The sequence below is a fragment of the Clupea harengus genome, chromosome 9, assembly GCF_900700415.2.
Source record: "Clupea harengus chromosome 9, Ch_v2.0.2, whole genome shotgun sequence".
NCBI classification, from domain to species: domain Eukaryota; kingdom Metazoa; phylum Chordata; class Actinopteri; order Clupeiformes; family Clupeidae; genus Clupea; species Clupea harengus.
The window spans coordinates 15,030,103-15,055,975 of record NC_045160.1 but is presented as its reverse complement, the minus strand read 5'-3'; the positions used below and the strand labels follow the sequence as shown (position 1 = coordinate 15,055,975).

The 25,873-nt window shown below is 44.8% G+C and overlaps 1 protein-coding gene across 5 annotated transcripts in view; it reads left to right on the top strand.

Annotated features, from left to right (window-relative positions):
• sez6b (seizure related 6 homolog b) overlaps positions 1–25,449 on the top strand; it is a 158,581-nt gene extending 133,132 nt beyond the window's left edge. The window contains exons 6-19 of one of the 5 annotated variants that reach the window (XM_031573611.1): positions 3,776–3,944; positions 4,767–4,933; positions 7,469–7,663; positions 8,699–8,837; positions 16,381–16,577; positions 17,882–18,076; positions 20,337–20,528; positions 20,836–21,030; positions 21,184–21,222; positions 21,368–21,476; positions 21,593–21,686; positions 22,595–22,603; positions 23,439–23,507; positions 23,707–25,449. In XM_031573611.1, coding sequence (XP_031429471.1) covers positions 3,776–3,944; positions 4,767–4,933; positions 7,469–7,663; positions 8,699–8,837; positions 16,381–16,577; positions 17,882–18,076; positions 20,337–20,528; positions 20,836–21,030; positions 21,184–21,222; positions 21,368–21,476; positions 21,593–21,686; positions 22,595–22,603; positions 23,439–23,465 — 1,727 coding nt within the window. In that variant the 3' untranslated portion in view covers positions 23,466–23,507; positions 23,707–25,449. Of the gene's footprint in view, positions 1–3,775; positions 3,945–4,766; positions 4,934–7,468; positions 7,664–8,698; positions 8,838–16,380; positions 16,578–17,881; positions 18,077–20,336; positions 20,529–20,835; positions 21,031–21,183; positions 21,223–21,367; positions 21,477–21,592; positions 21,687–22,594; positions 22,604–23,438 lie in introns of all 5 variants that reach the window. The other 4 variants (XM_031573612.1, XM_031573613.1, XM_031573609.1 and 1 more) reach the window with 4 other exon arrangements.
• Positions 25,450–25,873: the final 424 nt, after the last annotated feature.

The window sequence follows — 25,873 nt, the reverse complement described above, 5'->3', positions numbered from 1 at the left end:
TTCAGATAAACTAATCTGAACTTTGCGGAGATTCAGTTTGACTCCCGCAGTCGTTGATGGCTTTAAAAGTCGAATTAGGAGTTGGCACATCATGCACTTTGTTTGGGGATGCTATCAATAAATCATCACAATATTGCAGAATACAAGAAGGTGCACCCGAGTTAACAACACTAACAACTGACTTCAGCGACAATTTGATGAATATGGGGATGGATTCAGCAGTAAACGGCAAAGAATGATAAGACCGTTAGATATATCTAAGGCTGAAAACATAATATGACTCGTTAGACTCGTTAAAAGCGCGGAGGGGGCAGGGAAATGTGTGACGATCAACGTGTGGCTGGGGGATGAAGCTGGAGCGCTCACCGATGCCACGTTAGGGTTGCGTTTACCTATATGAAGGGGGAGGGGGGGGGGTCAATTTCAGCTACATCAAGCAAAATCTTAGCTTCACTTTGATGGAGAATATCATTACCTATTATGGACCCCTCTTGGCAGGGTCCGGCCCAAACTTGCATAAACCGTGGGGAGATGGGGACTGAGTTGCTGTAACCTGGCCTCTGCGGAAAGTTGGGATCTGGGGCGGGTATCTAAGAGTAGCCTACATCTGAAGCAGAGGCCACTGATTCTATGCTGGATGATCTTTAACGTTCATAGCAGCAAAGAATTCGCGCATTTGTTCCATAAGCTTAGCATCCCTGTTAAAGGCCTGTCTACGGTTTGAATTCCGCTTATTACGGTATCCAGGTATCTTATCAGGACATTTGTCAGCCCAATGCCCCTCCTGTTTGCATGCATGGCAGTGTCCTCGCGGAGGGTGTTTGCCATGCGATGTGTTCCCTGCGGGAGTAGACATGGCAGAAGGGGCTGTTAAATTTGCATCGGGATTGAGGACGTTACCTGTCGCACCATCCACCGCAGCTATGCGTGTGGCCGACACCGTTTGATAGTGCCTTTTCTCAGCATGCCTGACCGCATATAAATCAACAAAGCTGGCAAAGCCATTTCCAGACGATTCTTGATCTTTGAAATCTTTAAAACAATGATGATATTTTGCAATAGACTGTGAGTTTGAATAAGTGTTCACAGTTGGTTCGTGTCCCTGGAAATATTGAACTGGAGCGATAGGGGCGTTCAAAATCTGCGGACCAGGAACAATATGAGCGCATGGGAGAGCAGAAACATTACGATAGATAGTGGCATGGGCAGGAGGCGGCGTGATTTCATTTTGCTTATCAATCAACAGAGCACACAAATACATGCCATATTTTGCCTTTTGCTTTTGGTTCTTTAAACCAGACCACCAGTCCAAACTCTGTCCAATGCCCCACTCGCTACACCATCCATCTCTTTTCATTTTATCGCATCTTTTCAATTGGGTCTCCAGAACAAAGCGTGCCAAAGATACAGTAGTAACAGGAGCAGATTTTTAAAGCAGCCATATTAAATCAGACCAAGATTTTGCTTTGACCAGACAACAAAGTTAAACACAACACAGCACGCTTGAAACAGACCGCCAAAAGATTGATTCGCTGTGGTCGTAGTAATAACGAATATAGGTCTCAATTTAGCGAACGGGACTTTTTTCCTGTGTGCAGAAAATCGCTTGGCAGATGAGAGCTCTCTATCACATTCGTACAGGTCCAACTAGCTACCCCGATTTGAGAGGTTTTTCGATGGGAGACTTATCTCTGTTTTGTATGGCGCGACAACCCGGAGCCCACCGAATCTCTCAGACACAGTGTATAGTCTAGACACTAGCGCCTCCCAAACTAGGACGGCTGCTGCTGTGCTTTGTATAACACGCGCTACCCCGCCTAAGGACAACGTCCGCCGCTGTGCTCGTAAAGCACGCGTCTACAGCGCTGAAATAACAATTGTAGCGGGACTACTTGGAATTCGATGCCTTTACGCCGTTCGCCGTAGCGCCGGATGTGTAGAGAGTAAAATGTATCTTTCTCGACTTAATATATATCTATCCTCTCTGTCTCTCACTCTCAAACAGTTTTCCGCACACAGAATTAGCGTAAATCGCTTACCTGTCCCGTTCACAATGCTTTAGCGTCGGCTTGGTTCCCCTTTCTGTATTCGGATAGATTTAATATCTATACCAGCGCGAAGGACCATGTGACGGGGTTACTTAGGCCGACACTCTTCTAGACAAAGGACCACGAGGCGAATCAAAGGTTTCTGGAGGTGTATTTCAAGGTGCTCCTGCAGGGAGTCAATACCAACATCAAGTAGAGGCAGGCAAAGACTAAATATGCACCACAGTGTTACAGGTTAAATACCAGTCAATCATGGGAGGATACCTTGGGGGTGATAGGTCAACATTGGGGAAGGTTCTACAGGTCAAGGTTGGGAAGGGGAGGTGAGTGGGAGGGGATTTTCTTATGGAGGAACACACACAGGCCCAAAATGGTGGACAATGTGTATTCCTCCACCTGGGGCAGGGGGATGTCTGCTGGGGCCTTTAAACAAAGGTGTACTAAGACTATCAATAGACATGGCACACACACACACACAAACACAGGAGAACATGCCTGCAATGCAATGTAAGTCTATAAATTAATGGCAATATCAATTTCCATCACACACATACACAGGTAAACACATACACATGTCGACAAGTACATACACACACATGCACCCACTCACACATGTAGTGCATGATGGAAGTCCGTCTCTCAATTCCACACATTCTCTCTTTCTCCGTCTCTCTCTCTCTCCCTCACGCACGCACGCACACACAGAGAGCAGCACATTTTTTCTCTTACTCTCTCCCTCTTTCTCACACACACAAAGCTTTTCAAACGCACTGGCTATACTGGGTCCTGTACAGTGTTTCCAGTGATTGGCTCAGCAGGGAGCACTGCAGAGAATGTCTCATTGTTTGGTTTTTGGTAACACCATTGCAATCTAAACTGCATATAACATGTCTGTCTGATCCCATCACACTCTGAACATACTGGCCTCTTTATCTTTTTATTGCCAATTTAGATCTTCTAATATCTTGGAGAAAGATAAATATTAAATTACAAATACAAAATGAGATCAGATTGAACCATTTCTGACATTATATCACAGTATGAGAAGTGTGTGTGTGTGTGTGTGTGTGTGTGTCTGTCTGTGTGTGTGTGTGTGTGTGTGTGTGTGTGTGTGTGTGTGTGTGAGACACTCCCTTGTGTCCAATTTAAGCTGGCTCTCAGGCCTGGCACTGGCAGCCCAAGTATCTTCTTAGCTCCTCAGTGTCTCTCTCAGGATCTCAGATGGTTATCAACACTTCCTGCATTTGCTCAGAACTATCGAAAAATATTGTAATTTGTCAATACTATTTCATAGAATATATTACAGAGAAAATATATTAGCTAAAGTGAGAACAAGCTTCACATGTATAGATGTACACAGTTTGGTTTGGTTTGTATGCGTGAAAACAAATACTTGCGCACACATATAAATGCACACAATTAATCAAGCACCTCCCTTGCAATCATAGAAATACCCATTGAATGCTCCTCCAAAATTGGCATCAAGTTTGTGTTTCCATTTCCTTTGGCAAGACTGTTTCAAGTGCTTTTGAACACTCCCAGTCTATGTCAATGAATGAACTGGAGGTAAATGCAACTAAAACGAATACAAAGAAAATATGAAAATAAATATGTTTTGCACATGCTCTCCAGCTTTATACCAATACCATACTCCAGCATCACCTCTCTGTGTCCCTCTTTTCCTTCTGCCAACTGTCACGTGTCCTCTCTCTCCCTGCTCTCGACAGCTTCCTGCGGAGGTGTGGTAAAGAATGCCACAGTGGGACGCATCGTCTCTCCTGGTTTCCCTGGCAACTACAGCAATAACCTGACGTGCCACTGGATTCTGGAGGCCCCCAAGGGCCACCGCCTGCACATCCACTTTGAGAAGGTGGCCCTCGCAGAGGACGACGACAGGTCGGTGTTTGTCCACTATGTCTCTCTACAGGCTTCACAGCGGTGGGAAAGTAATTAGTCACATCATCCACAGGCAGCAAAGGGTTTTTGAGGACACCTGATGTTCCTCTCTGCAGGCTTTGTTGTTGCTTCTTTCACATGCACACACCTGCGATTGCCCACTCAATCACACACAGAGCCATAGCCACGTCTGACCCAGGCTGATGTTGCTCTTTGAAGGGATTTGATTTCACAGGAGAGGCTTTAAAAGGAACATCTGTAGCTATGTGCTAGTACCGATGGAACAGATTGAGGGGGGTGGGGGTGGGTACATTTACTGTTCTATGAACTCAAATAATCAAATAATAATAATTTCACACAAATGGAGTGAGTGATTAGGTACCCCTTTTGAGACTGTGAAGGGGCAGATTGAATTATATTTTATGAGCAATGCCCACCATGTCCAGGGGCAGAGTCAACTAATGGACTTTTAATGAGACCACTTGCTGGCCTTCTTTATAGAGCCATCATTCTCCCCTGTTTCGCGTGAACTGGGAGAGACAGTAGGCCCTGGCCAGCAGCAGACAATCAGATCAAAATTATATAGCATTAGATGTTAGTAATAATAGGCTATGCCAGTAACATGTTAGTATTGCCAATAGCAGAGAGTGTAGTGGCTTGCATTGATATATTCAAGTTTTTGTCTTTGACGTTGGTCTGCATATTCATGGAGTCAGCCTCCTGATTTTTCTTTTGTACAATTGCTTCAAACTGCCACACATGTGTCTTTTGCAAAACCATCAGACTCCTTCCTGCATGCTCTCTTGTGTTACCTGTGTTTAGGCTGCTGATCAAAAATGGGAACCACATTGACTCCCCTCCGCTGTATGACTCATATGAGGTGGAGTACCTGCCCAATGAGGGCATCACCAGTAGCTCCAGCTACCTGTTTGTGGAGCTCACCACCGATGGCTCTGGCACCTCCACTGGCACTGCCGTTAGATACGAAGGTAGGATTCCCTTGGTGTTGTAACAATGCCCATTTTAGTAACAGTAGTTACGCATTGTTGAAGTGAAAAAATAATGCTGTTTTCAATGTGTGGCAATACATTTGTTACACGTTGTAATGTATAGTGTGAAATTTCTTAATAACTTTTGTGATGTTTTATGTATCTCATAATGAGTATGTGGGTATCCACGGGCAACCAGGGAGCTGAGGATCTAATATACTCTCGCCTAGTAGATAGTAGTTTCTGCTTTGTACATTTTTATAGTTGTGGACAAAACCCAGGCAGCTGTGTTAATTGCATTTTCCTTAACGCATTAAATATTTCAAATGAATCGCAAAAAATGAATGTTAATTTTGAGAGGACTAAAAATGAGGTATCATATCCACTTGTTTTGGCCATGACTCTGTATGAATCACTCAGTTGATATTCTAACATCTCCAGACAGCCTAAGCTGGTCGGAGACCCACCGAGAAAAAAAAAAGAAAAAAACCCACCCAGACGTAATTTAGTAGGCAGACATTATAACTAGCCTGACGCTCTGAATACTTTCCTCCCGTGGCTTTGACGCGATCTGGTCCACATCACTGGCTCTCTCCCTCCGCAGCAGAGGAGGCTCGGGATTTGATGAACCCATGCCCTGCAAACCCCTCCAGGGCACACGTGTGTAGACACAAAGCTTCGCCGCGGGCCCTCTTCCACTCATTGTTTTGGAGTCCGTTGCTTAAAGACCCTCCACTCTCCTCTTCTCAGTGTTCGAGGAGTGACCCTGCTGTTTTGGGTCCCAAGTCAAATTTATAAGAGCATAAATGAGCAGGAAATCTGAGTGATAGTGGCAGTCCTTGAGAGCAGTTACACTTACTTTTTGCTGCAAACACGCACAGCATAGTTTCTAGTCTTTCAATTTGCTCTCCATACACCTGTATTCACTCACACATTCCTTACATATTAACTCCCCCCTGTGAGCACTTTTTTGTATCTATTAAAGGAATGTAAGTATAACCATTACATGGTACCAGGCATATGGTGCCGTATACCATACAATGTGATTTTATAATAACAGGATGCTGACATCAATGACTCCAATTAGAGGCATTTTGCTATGGCTGAATTGAGTTACATCTTCCAAGTGCTTATGCTAATATGGCCTTTTGGCTTTCTTTAAGTCCATTATGATATCCAGCTCTCTACAGGAGTATATGTAGTCATTCATTAGTGTTCCCCACTTATGTTCTTGCTGAAGATGGTGTGGTGGATCATTCAGGGAAAGTGCAGAGAAGACGAAAACCTTTGAAATCTTTCTTATAGTTATACTGTCCATATGAATTCAGTTCAGTTCACGATACAGCAGTGTATCATATATCATGTATCATTTACTAACAAGATATGACCAATGATATCACTTCATTGCTATTTACCCTCTAATGATAAATGTATGTATGTGTCAAACTAATATACACATTAGGCCCACTCACTCTGCAAGGTGACTGAGAAAAGATCAATTTGCACCCTTCAAAATATGGTATTTGAGATGTTTTTGGGGGAAAAAAGAAATGCATAATTTTCTCGCATTCCAATCATTCAAATCAATACCCATTTGATATACCAGGCTGATTTGGAACTCGAAAACATTTTAATATTTGTTTGCCCTGCCAGAATTCATAAACAGGTATAAAACATGAAACTTGCCCTTCTTCTGCATCCGCTCTCTCACCCACAACTCAAAAATGACTCATTTGCCGCATTCCATGATCATCATTTACAAACCAGCACAGCTGCATATTTTCAGATTCTCTCCGAGTCACCAGCCCCCCCCCCCCCCCCCCCCCCCCCCCCTTTAAAATCACATGAAATTTGATAATGCGATACCAGGGAAATCATTGGATGGGGTTGAAAATGAATCAATTCCTCCTTGCGATGGAGGACGAAATAGTCCGAGGATCTACTGTTGCCAAGCTGAATAATGCATGGCTGATGGGACCGGTGCTAAGATTGGAAAGAGCTTCTGTAATTGGCAGAATCACCTGTGTGTGCTCCGACATAGACCTGGTGCAGAATATAAAGCGCCTCGGCGACGGACCAAATGCTCAAATGTTACAAATTTCTCAAGTCTGGGGCTTGCTTGAACAGGGAAGCACCTGCAGGCATATCAATGCCAACATCAGATACTTTAGTGCTGCTGCCTGAACATCCTCATTGCAGTCAGGTCCCTGTTGACTCAGGTTGAGCAGAGCACTGGAAACATTAAAAGCTCAACCAGGCGTTGTGTTTGTTTGTTTGTTTGAGTGGGTTTGTTTACTCTGCAGCGGTACCTTTCAGTCATGCTGGTTAGTAAAAAAAAAAAAAATCGCTCTTGGAGCTTTTGAAGTCTTGGTAAGAAAAAGGAAATAATTTTTCATATTCATAGTTGTTATTTAGGATTATCTCCGGTAGATCCTAGGTTTTTGATAGCTGGTAGGTTTATGATATAAGGTACAGTATGTCTGATAAGACCATGTTTTAGTTTTGTGTGTCTTGATTAATGCTCTGTCCTTTCAGCCTTTGGGCCTGGGCACTGCTACGAGCCATTTGTCAAGTATGGCAACTTCACCAGCAGTGACAGCACGTACGCAGTGAGCACTGTGGCGGAGTTCACCTGCGACCCCGGATACACCTTGGAGCAGGGCTCTGTCATCATCGAGTGCATGGATTCAAACAACCCACAGTGGAACGAGACAGAGCCTGCCTGCAGAGGTATGTCCATGTCTGTCTGTGTCTCGGACTGTGTGTATGTGCGTGTATTATGTGTGTGGGTTTGTGGGTGTGTGTGTGTGTGTTTGTGTGTGTGGATGTGTGTGTGTATGTGTGCTTGTTTCATTGCCCGTTCCTTTCTAAGATTTCTAGATGGACAAGATAACCAGACAGAAACAGTCCACACATAAAAAAAATATATAATCTGATAGCATCCGCATTACACACGCATCTCAAAAAACATCTTATCAGCTCCATCTCCATCCTGCCAAACCACAGCAGTAAACACAACTGCTAGGCCCCAATCCCTTTAAAGCTTTTGCAGAGTAATCCACCTCTGCCTTGGATTCCTGGGCAGGCCTTAGCCGGAGGGGCCACGGCCCTTATGCAGCTCTCAGAGCCTTTGGTATCAGTGCAGGTTTACCCATGGGGCCTATGTCAACCTGCGCGGCACACAGCGCCATCTTATCCGGCCCGTTGGTCCAAGCGCATCCTAAAATGCTGCGGTGGACTTGGGATCGAAGGGGATTTAATTGCTCAAGCCAAGGGTCAAAACAACAGCCATAGCTGATTCTGGGGGGGGAAAAAATAATAAAAAGAAGAATAAAAAAAAAACGTTCGGATACAAGATGGAGGAGTGGTGTGCCAGTGAACGATGAAGTGCCAATCCCACAGAGTCCTTCTTGAATCAGAGACTCCTCAGAGGTAATATTTCTGGGTCTCCGTTAAACGAATGCCCTCCCTGAGGATCCTTGCCTTGGTTCAAAACCCATCCAGAGATAGCCTTCAATCATTTCAATAACAGCTACTGAATGCTCTTCTCCTGCCATTACTGTGTGTGTGTGTATGAGAGAGAGAGTGATTTGTGCATGTTTGTATGCATTTCCACTGTGTATGTGTGTGCTATGTATGTACAAGTGCGTGTCTGTGTGTGTGTAGGTGGACTCATGTACTTCGTGTGTATGTGTGAGTGCTAACATGTTTGTGTGTGGGGGGGCTGGAGATGTGGGTGTATTTAGCATCTGTGTGTGCTTTTAGCTGTTTGCAGTGGGGAGATCACGGACTCCGCTGGGGTGGTGCTGTCTCCAAACTGGCCTGAGGCGTACGACAAGGGCCAGGACTGCATCTGGGGCATTCACGTGGAGGAAGACAAGAGGATCATGCTGGACATCCAAGTGTACGTGCCCTGATCCTGTGTCAGTCACCACCTCCGCTGCACAGCTCCGAGAGTAGAGGGAGGGGAAGGGAGATGGAATGTAGGCCAGTTTGGGGAATGTTTGAATAGTAATGAAAATGTGCCAATGATTCCAGACTGGCTTGTTGCCTGTCAGGTGTAGGTGCCGGTCTGTGTGACTACTACCACAGTTTGTTTACGCAAACATATACACACACACACACACACACCCTTTGACAGGTTAAATCCATGTCGGCTTGCTGTGGGATTATCAGTGGCCTTTGTAATATCTACCTAGATTCTTTCGAAACAGAATATTACTTTTTGTTATTGTCCTATAATCAGTCTGCTTATGGGCTATCTGTTATACAAATGTTGATCTGTGAATAGAACAGACGGGTATTAACACTGGACATCGTTTACTGAAAAACAATGTCCCCAAGTGTCAGATTCAGGCTGTATCACTGATTTAGACGCTGGCGTTTCTAGTGAATATATGGGCAGTTCTGAGATTATTTCCAGTGGCAGATGCATTTGTCCACTGCTGTCCTGCAAATGTGTCAGGGGCATCAGAACAGAAGCCAATATTCAAGTCCCTAATTGGATTCATTGGATCTCGGAACGAGAGCTCAGAACTATTATGTTTTTTTTTTTTCGTCTTCTTCTTAAGGAATCTCTATTTGCAGTCCAGCCTGTGTGTCTCTGCACGCACATCTGCTGATTTACACGGGCTGTTCATCATCTCATTGGCTGGATGATCACTCTCGGCGGTGCTGCCAAGAAACACCCGGTCCGAAAGAACGCAGTCTTGCCCAGTTCCCTGTGCGCAGTCAGTTGTGGCCCTGCAGCTCGAGCACCGGGGGGGGGAAAGAAGAGGCGGACAACGCTTGCCTGGTCACAGAGGGATTGTTTTCTTTCTTACTCTTAAGATGTTAGTGTCAAAGCCTGCGATACCTGGCTTCTCATTCCGCTCACGCTCCCCGCGGACGGCTCTATCACCTGGTCCGTTTGCTTCTGCACGGCTGCCGGGGGAAGCCATGGAATTGTGGGGGAAGCAGAGTGCGAGAATTCCCGCCTCGGGTTTTTGTTTCTTCTCAGACGTGTCGAACAAGACCGTCAGGAGGAACATGAATGCCAGATCTGAGCCTATTGCACCGTCGCCCCATGCAAACTGGGACACCGTTACAAAATGAGCGAGACAAAGAGAGAGAGAGAGAGAGAGCAAGAGACAGTGAAAGAGAGATTATGGAGAGAGAGAGAGAGAGAGAGAAAGACTAAAGAGGTAATGACCAAGCCACGTTTAAAGAAATCGAATTAAAGGTGTGGAGAAGGAAGATGAAAGAACATTCTGCTTATGAGTGGAACACATAAGTAGCACCAGACAAAGGTTAATAACAAACTCGACGGAGAACTAATTATTTCATTGCGGGTTTTTTTTTCCTGCCTCCAAAGGTGATTCTCCACCGAATCAATTATGTCAAGCAGGGGAAACGAGTGTTTTCTGTGATTGCTCTGTCAGGTGAAGCCCCTGCTGTGTCAGCCCCTGATAGATTATTCATGCATTGAATAATTGGTCTTCCTTAATTAAGATTCCCCTCATTTGCATATGATTCCTTTTGTCGTCTTCTTCTTTTTCGTGTCTATCTTTTTTTTATTTTTTTATTCCCCCGTGAGAATCATAGCCTCACCGGGTACATTGTGTTTTGCAGCATAATATACGGCATTCTGGATGTTTTCCACGGGAAGCTGTCAACATAATTAATTTCCCGTTGGTTTGGTTGCGAGAAGTGATGTGAGCAGATACAGCGTTCAGGGATGACCGGGCCCGTTCTGCCCGTTATCAGTTCCGCTTATGAGAATTTGGCCGCCTGTGTAAGGCCCGCCGAGGCGAAATGAGAAGATGTTCTAGCGCCAACATCTCTCAAGCCCTCTTTCTCTTTTCTCCCCCTCTTTCTCTCTCTGTCTCTCTCACTTTCTTTCAGCAACAGAGGAAATGAAATAACCGCATCACCTGAAAGAGTCCTTGGTTTTGAGGTTCTTATATTTGTTCCACCCCTTTCTCTTTTTCCCCCCTTATCATCTCTCCTGTGTTTAGTTCTCACCCTTTTGTTACCTCTTCTTTCTCACTGATTTTCTCTCTCTCTCTCTCTCTCTATCTCTCTGTGTACTGTTTTTTTTTCACAAGTACCAACTGGCCTCTTCATACGGTGAAACTGCTGAGGCGATCAAAGGCAAGGCGTGGGGGAACAAGCAGCTTCTATTGATGGAGCACGGAGGCCCAAGTGAGGCAGATGGATTGGACCGGCTCTGCCCGGGGTCAGTCCGCCTCAGCAGGCCTTGCAGTGCCGAGCCAGCCTCCCTCCCTCCTCCTTCATCTTTAAATTACCAGATTTGTCAAACAGCATATGGGACATTATCAGCCGGGCGCATCAAATGAGAAATACAGATGGGGTGAAAATGAGGGAGGAGGGAGCCCTGCCACAGACAACGCTCTCCTCAGAGAGGAACAGAGAGAGAGAGAGAGAGAAAGGGAGAGGGAGAGAGAGAAAGGGAGAGGGAAAGAGAGAGAGAGAAAGAGAGAGCAGAGTCCATAAGGCTACTAAACCACCCCAGCGTTAACATGGCTTGCCTAGCATAAAATCTGTTTACTGCCAGCCCTTGGTTTATTGTGCTTGTGTAGAGCAGGGAAAGGGACTTTTTTTTGGCAACCACGGGCCATTTTCTCCCTATCCAGGGCCTGTGGTGGGTCTGTGACTGTCTCCCTGCTCTCGGGACTCACACCAGGGTGTGCCACACAGATCTGTATGCGGGGACCCCCGCTGCCTCTGGTTTGCAAGGCTTATTACAGAGCTTTAAGAATGCTTTACACTGGTAATGAGCACACTCTTTCTCCCCTGTAATCATTCATCACACACACACACACACACACACACCCCACAAGCTCTCACAATTACCAGGCAACATAGCGCGTAATGACAGGCGATTAATTAATTTACTATAAACATGAACTCTTGTTATGAAAGCTGCACCTCATTTGCCGGGGGGGGGGGGGGGGGGGGGGGGTTAGCACAGGTGACAACCTGCACACGTGCCTATGGCTCCGTCTGTCCGCGTCAGTAAGAACTGGTGAACTGACAACGTGGTGAATCTCAGTCTTGTTGCTCAGTTCTAGGTTATAGAGCCCTCTTCTGGAAGCCTGGGGCAGAGCCTCGTTGTCTATGGTATTACAGTGTTAATATGATTTCATGCAAATGGGTCAACCTAAAGTAGAATGTGTCATAAAAGGGGAGAAGGTAAGGATCAGAGTAGTAAAAAGAGAGGCATCATTTTTCACTGATATAAAATATGACAGTTAAGTCATGACTCAATTGACAGACAAGGCCTGCTTTATGTGGGCACCTCTTAAACACACACACTCTCTCTCTCTCTCTCTCTCTCTTTATTGTCATCTCTCTTCCTGCCATCTCGTTTTGCTACTTGTCCCACTCCCACTCTCCATCTCTCTGTTTTCCTTTTTTCTCCCTCTCTCTCTCTTTCTCTCTCTCTGTGTCTTCCTCCACAATCACCAGCTCGTAGAGTTTCTTTGTTGGAAAGAAGTATCAGTGGTTACATGTACACTCATGCTCCGCAAATAATGTTGGCACATTGAAATAAGACCCCAGTGTTGTTTTGAAAGCCTGCCATTGCTGCAGGTAAGTGCCAATGAAGTTCTGTACTTTTCTCATTTGCACTCATTGCAATAAGTTTCTAATTTACACAAGAAATTAATTATCTAGCTAAGAAAGAAGTATTAGTGGTTACCAAAGCTAAGAAAGAAGTATTAGTGGTTACCTAAGCTAAGAGGCTGTGATGTGATACTCATTTTTCAGCCAATGAGTATGCTGCTTATGTGCCTCTCCCCTTGCTTGGTGTGTGTTTCTGTGTCTCCTCAAACAGACAAACACACACACACACACACACACACACACACACACACACACACACACACACACACACACACACACACACACACACACACACACACACACACACACTTTCAGCAATTTTAGCTTTTTTCGTTTCTTTTTTTTTTCATTTTAGAAAAGTGTTTGAATTCAGTTTCAAGGGCATGGGGTTGAACTGACATTTCAAAGGAGAATAGAGTCTGTTGCAGACATTCAGGCGGCCCTCAGTTACTCTCTGTTGTTCTGGGCTTTGATGAGAGTGGGAGAATGTTCCTCTGGGGCATCCGTCATTCAGGCGGATTCATCTGCATGGCAAGCAGTCACCATATTCTCTTTTTTAATGGCCATTAAACTCTGGCTCCCCATCCTTCAAAAAGCCACACATGCCCAGCCACGTGTGGGTACGTGTGTGTGTGTGTGTGTGTGTGTGTGTGTGGGTGTGGGTGGGGTGGGGGTGGGGGGGTTGAGTGACTCTTTAATGCCAGGTGATTGGTGGATCCTTGAGGATTGCTTCCCCACCTGGGAATCCTCACCACACCCCCACCCCCTGACTCTTCCTCCTCCTCTTTCCCCCTCCTCCCACCCACGGCACGAGGAACATCTTAATACGTCCCGTTGACTGTCGCCGAAGATAAATGAACACGGCCCTCGGACTTCCCGTGTCGAGGGTGCGTGGAGAATAGCTGAGAATCTGCTACCATAGACATTTCCCAGGGCGCTCTGTGAAGAGCTCTGTGTCACTTGTTTTTTTTCTCCCCTTTGCCTTTTTTAAAGAAACAAATGGCACTCATTTTCTTTTGTTTGTCACAGAAGGAGAGAGAGAGAGAGAGAGAGAGAGAGTTGGGGGGAAGGATGCCTCCCGGATTTCATGGGTTGAAAACATAATGCTCTGCGAGGGCTCAAGGTGGCAGCTGTGCCACACCGAGCCCAATGGTTTCTGATTAAACGAAATGAAATTACCGACAGCAAATGGAAAAGCATGATTGATTTCCGCAGCCGATCCGCCGCTCAGATGCGCAAAGCCGTGTTTGACTTTATCGCGACAAATTCAATATGAGCTGAGACAACAACGCTTGTTGTTTTTTACCCCCGTCAGCTGCTCAGCGCAGGTGAAGTGCTTTTGTTTTTCAAAAAACACTTCTGATGGAAAATGAGACATGGCTCACTGAAGTGTCTTTTGGCATGCAGTGGAGCAGGGGTTAGCTTGATCTGATTCTGATTGCTTTTACTTTGAGTCTTTGAGCGTGAGTGTGTGTGTGAGTGGGTCTGTGTGTATCAGCCTGTTGAGTAAGTGTGTGTGTGTGTGTATTTGGGGGAATGTGACCAAAGAGGGACAATACTGTAATCTTGTTCAGTTTTACTACACAAGGCTTAAAATAAATATATGCAATATCTGTATATACTATATAGTAGTGTGGTAAAGAATAGACATACCCACCATCCACAGCTTCCATATCGCTGCTGAGGCTGCCTTGACTACCTTCGCAAAGCACCTGCCACCTGTCCATCCCTATAACAATAAACATACCATTTATATCCCAACTATACCCGTACCTACAACAAGTTATGAGCCCACATGATGGCCATAGCAACGCCTGCATAGACCGACATTAAACACATCATTACTGAGACATCCGTACTGTATGGGCACAGGAACGGGATAACGCCACACGCCACCTGCTCTCGTTAAAATCCCAGGACATCAATCTGCCTCCACGCTGTCAGAAATCCTTGTCTCCATTTCGCTCGGATTGCACCGCCCCGAAAAAAAGGGAGAGAGCGGGGATGATTAATTGGTCTTTTTTCCCCTCTGTAATGAGTTCCGTCACTGGCCACTTGTGATTAATTAGTGACAAGACAGAGTATGCGTGTCACCTCTCCCTATCGGACCATTTCCTCTACGCCTGTGATGAGCACACTCTTTTGGCACGGCAATGCATTGGTAACCATGGTACCATAGGTGAGGTGTCTGTGCCATTAAAACCACAAGTATTTTTTCCCTCATGGCTGAATAGAGTGTCCCTGCTGAAATGAGTATTTGCAATAGTATGTGCGTCGCTGTGCTCTTCTCTTGTCTCTCTCATTACCCTTTCTTCCATCTATGTTTTTGTTGTTGTTGTTGTTGTTGTTGTGGTATTTAAGAGTGTTCCCTTTGAGGTGCATTTTTGTGGCTATTTGGAAGGTCACGGGCTCCGGGGATTTGAGAGCCATTGTAGTATGGACCGTCTCCACCAAGATACCCTTTCTTTGATGTGGATGGGGGATCAAGCACCGCTGAACAAACCCTATAAATATAAGCCCCCATATTAAGCATGTGTGTTCATAGAGGAGCATCTGAATTATTTGCGTACACCCACACACTGCATTTAAAAAGGCCCATTTGGAAAGAAATAGTGCTTCTCACCTCACTTTTGACACAGGTCAGAGTTGAGGTGTGAATGAAGAGCCTGCCTTCACACAGGAAAACAGAAATAACCAACACTCAACCAAAGGATGCTGCGCTGGGAGGGAGAGGGGTGTGGAGAGGGGAGGGGGGTCAGAAAAAAAGAAGCAGTCTTTGTGATGGCAGGGCTCTGGAGACTGTTACATCCCAGAGACAGAATGGGCTTCTAGGGGCCGGTGTGCTGAGTGTGATTGATTCCTCCCAGCTGTTTGTAAATACAGGTGAGAGGCGGCGGAGGCAGAGGCTGCATTGGCAGGTGGGAGCCTTGGGTTCAATAGGCGCCTAGGCGTCAATGCACTCTCTTTATTTCTCTCTCTCTGTATCTCTCTCTCTCTCTCTTTATTTCTCTCTCTCTCTGTATTTATCTCCCTCTGTATCTCTCTCTTTATTTCTCTCTCTCTGTATCTCTCTCTCTCTTTATTTCTCTCTCTCTGTATCTCTCTCTCTGTATCTCTCTCTCTGTATCTATCTCTCTTTATTTCTCTCTCTGTATCTCTCTCTCTTTATTTCTCTCTCTGAATTTCTCTCTCTCTCTCTGTATTTCTCTCTAGTGCTACCAGTGGAAATGCTTTGAAAGCTGCGTGTTTCTTTTCAAAAGCAGAGAGAGCTCTCAACTCACACACATACAGTATTAACACATTCTATCTCTTTTATAAACACACACACACACTGACTCTCTCTCACAAACACACGCACACACACACACACTGACTCTCACAAACACACACACACACACTGACTCTCTCTCACAAACACACACACACACACTGACTCTCTCTCACAAACACACACACACACACACACACTATGGACACGCAATGCAATGTCCATAGATGAAAATCCTCTACTGATACTTCTCTCTCTCAAGGAGAGAAATTGAAACATGGAGGAAAATATAAATGAAATGGCCTGGCATCCATGGGAGATTAAAAGGAAGGGTGAGATGTTGTGAGTAATAAAGAGAATGTGGAAGAAGGTAAAGGTGAGGAGTAGAGGAGAAGAAGAGGGAGGGGAGAGGAGTGGAAGAGGCAGCTGCAAACATTCGACATAGGGCTGAAGTCCAGCTGAGAGACAGAGGCAGAGATTCAAAGAAGGAGAGAATCAGAAGACTGAAATAGAATGTAAAAGTTTATGTTGTGTGTGTGTGTGTGTTCCACAGCCTCCACATGGGAAAGAATGACCTTCTCACTTTCTACGACGGAGACGACCTCACTGCTAAGATCCTGGGCCAGTACGGGGGCACACGGCCGCGCTTCAAGCTCTACACCACCACAGCCGATGTCACCATCCAGTTCCAGTCCGACCCCGCCACCAACATCTACGGCTACAACAACGGCTTTGTGGTGCACTTCTTCGGTACGAACCCACTCCCCTTAGCCGCATCTGTCTGGGCAGTAAACAGGGTCAGCCTGAGGATCACGTCCACTACAGACCATCCCAAACCAATCCCCTTACTTAAAAAAACACCAAAAAAGCCTCCTCCTCAGACTGCTTATATGAGGCCTTTGGAATCCGTGCTCAGTGTGCTAATTAAAAGTGAAGCACATTAATTAGCTGCTTGTTAGAGATATGGCAGAAAACACCATGGGGAGATCCATCCAACCTAATATGAAATCATTACTGGGAGCTGGGAAGGAAAGTCAGGGTGGTAAATTGGAGGCCTGGGTGCCTCTGTAGGGGAGGCAGAGGAGGAGGAGGAGGAGGAGGAGGAAGAGGATGGAGGAGGAGGACAGAGAGGAGCACACAAGCCCCAGACTGAGAGTTCCTCCTGGAGCAGGCAAGGCACTCCAGCAGTTGTAGCAGCAGCATAGCTCTGGTGCCAAACTACATATGCATAAAAATCTGATAACAAGTAATGAATTCCATGCCGAGAGAGAGAGAGAGAGAGAGAGAGAGAGGGAGAGAGAGAGAGAGAGCAGTTGAATGCTGATGACTCGCAGGGGAGAGAGAGCTGGATGTTTTGCAGGCATTTCACGCCCCGTCTGATGAAAAAGAAAGAACAAGAAGAGGGTAGAAGAAAAAAGAAAAAAGAAAGATCCTGGCCAAGTATCACAGGTGGCAGGTGCACAAAATCTCTGGACTAGTGGAGGAGGCATAAACAATTACAGCATGAGCTCGCACTGATTAGACATTATTAGACACATGCGCCGAGTGCTGCGCCCTCTCCAGGGCGTTGCCATGAGATGAATAGGCATCGGCAAACAACGTGGCAGCCCTTCACCCTTGGCACGGGGCAGCTTTCATAATCACAACAAAACTGCTGCCTTCCGCTGGATTGCCTCTCTCTCTCTCTCACTCGCTCGCTCACTAACTCAGAGAGCCCCGTGTCCCCTTTATCTGTTGTGTTCGTGGTCACTGAGAGAGAGAGAGAGAGAGAGAGAGAGCATTGCCATTGTGGGGCTGCTATGTCCCAGTGTGTGACGTGTTATCAGATTCTGTGGAAAATAATGGAGTGTGTGGTGTCCAGCTGTGAGGTTTCTTTCAAACAACCATGAGGTTCTACTCTCTTGCTGCCCTTTTTTATTTGACAGTGTTTTTGTCTTTTTCTCGTTGTCTGTTGTGTCTGACTCATTCACTCACTCTCTTCCCATTTCTGTCCTTTTGTGTCATCCTCCTACTTTCTCTCTCTCTGTCTCTTTCCCTCCTTTCCTCTGTTGCAGAGGTGCCACGCAATGACACCTGTCCCGAGCTACCTGAGATCACCAACGGCTGGAAGACGACCTCTCACCCCGAGCTGGTCCACGGCACGGTGGTCACCTACCAGTGCTACCCTGGCTTTGAGGTGGTTGGTACCGAGATGCTCATGTGCCAGTGGGACTTGACCTGGAGTGGGGACCTGCCCAGCTGTGAGAGAGGTAAGAGGAGAAGGTCCTCCTCACACTTGGCTCCTCCTCTGACCCATCTGTCAATCTCTCTTTTTTCCACTCTTGCCTTTTTCTCTAACCACCACCCTCCCCCCCAATCCTCACCCCCTCCTCTTCAGCCTCTTGTTCTTTCTAGACTTTGTCATTTTCACACACAGTCCAACTATAACAGGATTTTCTACTCTCTTCGACGCCCGCACTGAAATGCCCGCACCACGAGTGGAGTTTAACAAGTGCCTGCTTGCCTCTCCTCTGTCCCCTGCATTTACAGTCAAGGACAGTGGACAGTGCGTGGGAGGCTTTCTTTGGTAATAACTCACTCTCTTGGCGAGTCGGAGATAAGGATGTGCTTTCAATTCACACTCTTCCTTCCCTGCGTCTCTGCTGCATTTCACACTCCACAACACCTTTTGCACACTATTTTTGTAAGCCGTACCTCTCTCCTCAGATCCCCCACACACACACACACACACCATCACCACCTCACTGACAGCCTCAACCTCTCTCTCTCTCTCTCTCTCTGCTGAAAGAGAGTGTTTTATTAAAGGGAGCCGTGTGGCAGCTGTGCAGTGTCTTTGCCCGCGCGGCACAGCGTCCCTTGCGCCCCTGGCTGCTTGGAATCCCGATGAGACGGTGGGCTGAGTGTGAACAGGACAGACAGGCAGCAGTAATGACCTGGCCCTGTTTCCTGGCTCATCCGCTCTCCCTCCCACCCCCGTCACACACACACACACACACACACACACACACACACACACACACACACTCTCACACATAAACACACGCACGCTCATTTGCATGCACACTCCCACCCCCGTCACACACAGACACGCACATTTGGCAGCGAGCACGGATACAACAATCAGAGAAGCGTGACCCACCTAGGCCCGGGTCCCAGGGCCTCCTCCCCCACAACAAAAGAGGCAGCGGCCGGGTCTGGGAGAGGCAGCGGCAGCGCCAGGGTCTGCGGCTCGAATCAGCGCGGGCCGCTTTCACTCACAAACATCATTAACACACTGGCCCCTCTCCTGCCGAGGAGAGAATTGGGTTTGCGGGAGCGCCGCTGTGTGACAGAGGCAGCATAATCTCTTTATTACACAGCGCTGTGTGTTCAGGGCTCAGCTTCGAGACCGGCGCAGGAGGGGGTGGGTTACCTCTCTCCACCTTCTCCCTCCTCCGCCTTCATGTTTGCTGAGGTGGAATACGGCCTGAGGAACGGCCACCTGTCACTGCAGGGCACACACCTGAAAAACAAAGGCAGGAGGGGTGCAATGCATGTTTGTGGAGACTCATCAGATGCCTGTGCAGGGTTGACTTTGAGCAGAGAAAGTGCGGTGCAGTTCAGCTGAGTTCACAAGTACTTACAGTTTCACGTGTGGGAGTTTTGTGGAGCAGCGGAGCGGACTGCAGACTCTGCACATTGTGCTCCACGCCTCCAGTCAGTGGGAGGCAACAGCCTTCCCAGCGTGCCCTTTGTCCAAGTTCCATCGGTGCCTGATGTTAAAGCAAAGTTATTCTCTTAGTACTTCCAGACTGCGGTCTGCTACAGAATGGAGCTACAGCTCAGTTGATCTGACTAGTTTTGTGGGCACTGTTGGTTATCCTGTTGGATATGTTTGTTGATTTATGCAGCTTTTGTGTGATACAAATGTGTCTAAATATACTTGCCCATTTAGCTCTTATTCAAAACAGACTGAATAAATGAAAAATTGCCAGCCTTTTCAATAGTAAAGGATAGTGTGAGTAATATTCAAGGATGAATTGAGAATGAGCCACTAAGTAAAAAATATAACATGATCCCCACCTAGTGGTGAGTAAAGAAATCGCAAGTATAGGTTACATTTTCTATTGAACGTCGAATTCTTTTTTCCTTTTAGTGGTGCAGTTAACAGAGCAATAATGAACTGGGATACTGTAACAAAGATTATGTAACATTTATTAAAATAAATCAGTTACACGATAAGTACCCGATGCCTCCAACACATGGTGGTGAGTACTGCAATACATTTTCAACGTTTTACGTTGGCCACTAAGCTCTCTTCATTTAAATTCCAAAAGGCATGAAATGTCTTTTAACTGTATTTATTAAAACCCTATTTTGATTGTACAATCAAGACACATTTTATGTATATTACTTGTGTATGATTAAATACACTTGCAAACATCACTATATCAAGAAGCTGATAAGAGCACATGTGTAATTACTTATCTGCTTAGTCATCTTTTGCTGCATCTATCTTCGTGTCTTTAGTGCTGTCCTGCCCTGACCCGGGAACAGTGGACCACAGTCGGCGAGTGATGTCAAACCCCCGAATGCTGGTGGGCTCTACCATCCAGTACATCTGCACCAAAGGCTACTCGCTCTCTGGAAACAGCCTCCTCTCCTGCTACAACCGGGATTCCTCTGGGCCAAAGTGGAGCGAGAGGCTCCCCAAATGCATCCGTGAGTGAACATCTCATAGTCCCCTCTAATCGAGGAAATACACTGTGAAGAAATAATGTTCATGCATATTGATATGTGTTAATTGTATAAAAAGTATTTTCTACATTAAACACAATAGAAAGATTTTTCTAGGTTTACATTTTTTTCCACCATGGAAGCTGAATTAGTTGTGCATGACATTAGTCAATCTAAAGTCGTTGATTCAGCTCGCAGATAAGCATGTATGCATCGATATGTATCCGTGCAAGCTGTTTTTTGGGGGAAAATCATCTGCTGTAGGTACAATGTAGACTTTCCTGTTGCACAGCTGATGCGTTTGAGCCCTGCAAGAATCCAGGCACCCCACCCTACAGCACCCTGAGCCCCCAGAAGCTCGTCTATCAGGCGGGAGAGGTGCTGCACTTCACCTGCCAGAGGGGCTACGAGCTCCTGGGAGAGCCGGCCATCCGCTGTGTGTCAGGGCGCCCCTCGCGGTGGAGCAACCCTCCCCCTGTCTGCAAAGGTGGGTACTGCAAAGGGAGATGCAAACAACCACAAGCCCATCTAGAAATGTTCTGCTACATGGTTGTCAACACAGCCTGTGCGGATGTGGTGAGTTTGAGCTTAGTGCGTGTGAGTACATACTTCAATTCTAAAATTTTGTATAATTCCCTAGGCTCCGCACTTGAATACATAAACGAGCAGCGATTGGATGGTAAGTGCTCTCACTGTCCTCTCTAAACACTAGCGAAATGGACCATTGTATTGGTTACTTAATTATTGTGTTGGAGTGTCAGATGTGTTGTGCCATGTCAACTCTACGTTTCTGAACAACTGTGTTGACATTTTTTTTCAACCAGTTGCAAGAGAGTACTTCAACATCGAGGGCCCTAACGTAGCCATTGCTGTCTTCATCCCTGTTGCCGTCATCATGGCTGTCATTCTAGGGATTTACTTCTACTTTTCAAGGTAACCCAAGTGTGGTATTAACAATAACAATTAATCAAAACTCTGACACATATATGGGTGTATCATTATATCCTGCCACTCCTTGATAATGAAGAGATTATTCCTTGCCTCTTCAGGTACCAGGGGAAGTCCTTGCGGCTGTCTACGTCTCTTCAGTACGACCACATCAGTGGAGATTCAGCTTTTGATAACCCTAGTTATGACACAGCAGTAAGTATCGTTGGGGCAGCACATAGACTACGGGACTTGGTTTTGAGGATGGTCAATGCTCTGCATTTCATGCGATTGAGAAAGTTAAAATAGCTTTCTGAAATTTTGAAAATTATGATTACTATGGTGTACTACTAAGTGTAAAACCATTCAACAACAGCGAAGAAATAGCTTTGTATGAAAAGAAATTGAGATAAAACCATAAGGAGTATGGTTGTCTAGGATTGAGATCATTTCTATTTTAAGAAACTAGAAACAATTATCATTATGTGAGGTTCATTTTATTATTCGTGGATTGTGAACATGTTACACAATACATCATTAAATAGCTCTCTGACTGTCATTAACATGTTGCTCCATGTTTGTGTGAGCAGACACTGGATGTCTCATTCAGGATTCAGCATTATGCTCACATCTGGAGAAAATGATGCTTTTAAAAACACCATATGCGTCACCATATTGCAGGTTTATCTAGGAAAAATGAACCATGAAATGACATATTGGCGTGTAAAATCAGGTGTAACCAGTCACAAGTCCTTTCAGTGAAGGAATCAATAAAGAGGGAAATAAGGACTTGATTCATCCGACATCATTCTGCTACACTGGTAGTATGTTTAGGCCTATTTGGGCAATTCTGGTATTTCAAGTTTTATTTGTCTCATTAAAAGGGAACTAAATCCGTATTGATTTAATTAGGTTGCTCCACTTGTTCTGTATTCTCTCGGCACTCTTGTCAGAGCCAATATAGAAACCCATTTGTAGTGCACCATCTTCATTCCTCTGCGGACAACCATGGCAAGGATTTCCTGTCTCCATCCCAGGTGGTTCCTCCGTAAGCCCTCTTTTATCCTGCTTCCTTGCTAACCACTGCTTCTCTCTGTGTTCCTCCCTTGGTGCCACCCCTGAAGAACAGCGAGGTGAGGCCCCCTGACAGCACAGCATAACTTCATTCCTTTCATCAGCCACTCTGTTCAGCCGTCCGGTCACTTTTTTTCTTTTTAACTCCATTTGACAGTCCATGATCTGACTGTAGACAAGTAATTCACACTAGAGTTCAGTGGGGTTGTTCGTGTCTCCTGCGGACATCCTCTTGAGAGTGTTTGCTATGTTTAGACTACAACAGATTAAAAGTATCTGATGAGCCAAGGTAAAATCCATATGTGCCCCGTGCTCCCAGGTGTGAGGGTATTTGGAGCTCTGAGCGCAAGTGGATCAGTTGGGTAGGGTGGGGCAAACACAGTGGCAATGTCATTGCTCACAGGTGTAAATGGAAATGTTTCACATGTGGGGCTTAGCCACTCTACTGTGTAACTTATTTATATCTGCGCTGTTCCCAGTATCGCAGCTCATCAGAGGGCAGTCACTTGGCAAGAGAGAATACCTTCTGAAAACAAATAAACAGCTTAGTTGTACAATAAGTCTTACCTGTACCATCCCTGTATCTTTTAAGGAAACTGACATAACTCCCATTGGTATTGTGAAACATGATGACTTGCATATTGTTTATCTTTTTCATCTTTATTATAAAACACCCTATTTGATGTTAAGATGCCATTTGCTATTAGTTCATAATAATCTATTAAGCATTACTTTATCTTAGTGCACAGTGCTGTATACCATGTATTGTTTTGCAGTGCCACTTTCTTTAGTACATGTGCATCATTAGTGAAGACAAATGTACATTTGCATCATTAGTTACCCATTGGTTAGTATGTGGGTTTTTTTTATTTATTTTTTATTGTTTTTGTTAAGAGGCCCTATAAAGTGATTGGAACCTGAAGAGGAGTACTTGAAGAAGTCACTGGACATTTTTAACTGGAGGTTTGTAGTAGGGTGGGCCTCTCCATTTTGTTTTCTCTGAGTTGAATCCATGTTATAATCATATTCACATCAGCTCTGTTCTCATACTAGTAGCCTTGGTTAGATGCTTGATCTTTAGTTTTGCAAGTGGTTTTGGAGTGCATGTCTTGTTAAGTCATTCTCTTGCGTGTTGTAAAACCTAATTGTTTGTAATTCGCAGGACACAAGAGAGTATGAAGTTTCCATTTAAAACACTGCATTTTTTCAGCCTGGAGGAATTCAAGCCTTTTATGCCTTGTGGAAGTATTTTTCCGGCACCTTCCATTTCTCCTGTGACTCCTCCCGCCTCCCGTTTCCCCCTGTACGCCCTTACTGTACCTGCTGTAAATATCTGTCTTCAGAAGAATTCTGCAAGCACTGTAAAGAGTGTGGACAACCTGATATTATTTTTGTAGAGCTTCAATAGCAATGGCCTAGCACCGGTGTTTGTACAGTTTCTAACCTGTGACTGATCCCAACAGCACTGACAGTAGGACAATACTCATCAAATCATTAATGCAAGTCTCTTTGTGTACATAAACAGACAGGGTGATTTTGGTGATTATTAATATTTCAATTTCACTTTTTGATTCACTGATAATTTACCATCTGCATAGTAGCCTATTATATGACATCTATTTAAAGATGTTTGAGTTATTGAATGACTGGTAGATTGAAGAGACAGAAAAAAATGTACTCTACCTAAAATCTTCATTCCTTAACTGGTAAAGCCAGGCCACATACCGTAGGCCTACACCTTGTTGAGTGGCTTTCCCAGATCACCACTCTGTATTTTACAGTCACTGTTTTAATTTTTAACAATACTTGTCTTGGCCCTAATTTTATGTTTGATCATTTAATGTCTGGGTGTACTGAACTGTACTTAACATAACTGCTGTTACTTATTTTGCACTTCTTTAAGTTATTATGATGACATTTATTATTATTGAAAATGAATATATTATTAAGAGGGCATTTTCCAATGTTATCACTTGAATATTTTTTTTTAAATGTGAATATAATTAGTGATGGAATGAAACAGATCATACTTGGTGACTGCTGAGCAAATCACCTTGGAGAACAAAGGAAAACATTGGAGGGTAAAACTGTTCTCCCAACAATATTGTAATATGTCTAATAAAACAAATATTAAATGGCAGACTTTGGAGAATGACAGGTGGTTTCCTTTTCTGTTTCGGTTGAGGTTCCCAGTGGGATCCCAACATACCTGTAAAACCAAAGTAAACTAGAAAAAACATGTTTTGGAGTTTGAAATAAAGCTTTTCCTGGACCAGTGAAGATGAATCTTTATCAAGATCTGTGCAATGCTGAAATGGGTGACCTGACCGTAATCCTAATTTCACAGATTTACAATGTAGTTGAAACTGTTTTGAGAGATTATGTTTATAATGTACATATCTGCTTTATCATTTGAAAAATTCCAAGTCAGTTTCATATATCCCCATATATCAAAGGTTATGACAATGTTAAACTGTATGTCCCAAGATATCAGTCCTGCTTGCAAGTCATCACTGATGTTCAGGCTAAATGTATGCCAAAAGGATTAATAAAGCAACTCTCACTCCATTCCAATGGATTTCAAAACAAAAGGATGTGTTTTAGTTCAGCTCTTATCTGTTTGGTTGAATCCAAGAGCTCAGAGATGACAAAGTTCACATAGAATGTACATTTTCTTGCTATCAAGTCACAAAATACAGAACCAATGTACTTGGAATCAGGGGGATCTTGGTATTGGGTGTACATTAAAATGGCTTCACTGACTGAGTCACCTAATCACAGTTTTACTGTAATGCTGTCACAGTTTGAACAATGAAAAGAATAATTGTGTTTTTATTTCTTGTATAATGTAATGATTGACCACTTCATGAAAGTATCTCTTCAATAAAATGAATATTCAAAAACATGTCCTCTATTTAGTAGGCTTCACATTTTAAGACAGGGTAGCAGTTTTCTTTATAGCAGACATCTTAAGGTAGGCCTACAAACCTGCATTAGCAAACGGTTGACTGAATCATTTTGGGTAGGCCATAACATCACATCAAGCAAGAATGAGCTTATTGGCTGATCCAAGAAAACACCATTTGGTAGCAGTTCTAAGGGTAAGCTGCTGTACTATGGATAACCTACACATCTAAGGAATGAACTGGTGTGTGACATGAGCAAACCTCCTTTCGAACAATCCACATAAATAGGCCTGGCACTACGTTCTGTTTTTCTGTTTTTAACTAAAAACAGCTAGGCCTATGTAGAAAGGCTGTGACCCTAGGCCCACAATAAGAGGTGGGATGCCTTTACCTAATTTCTCAACCTAGCTCATTCTCGCACAT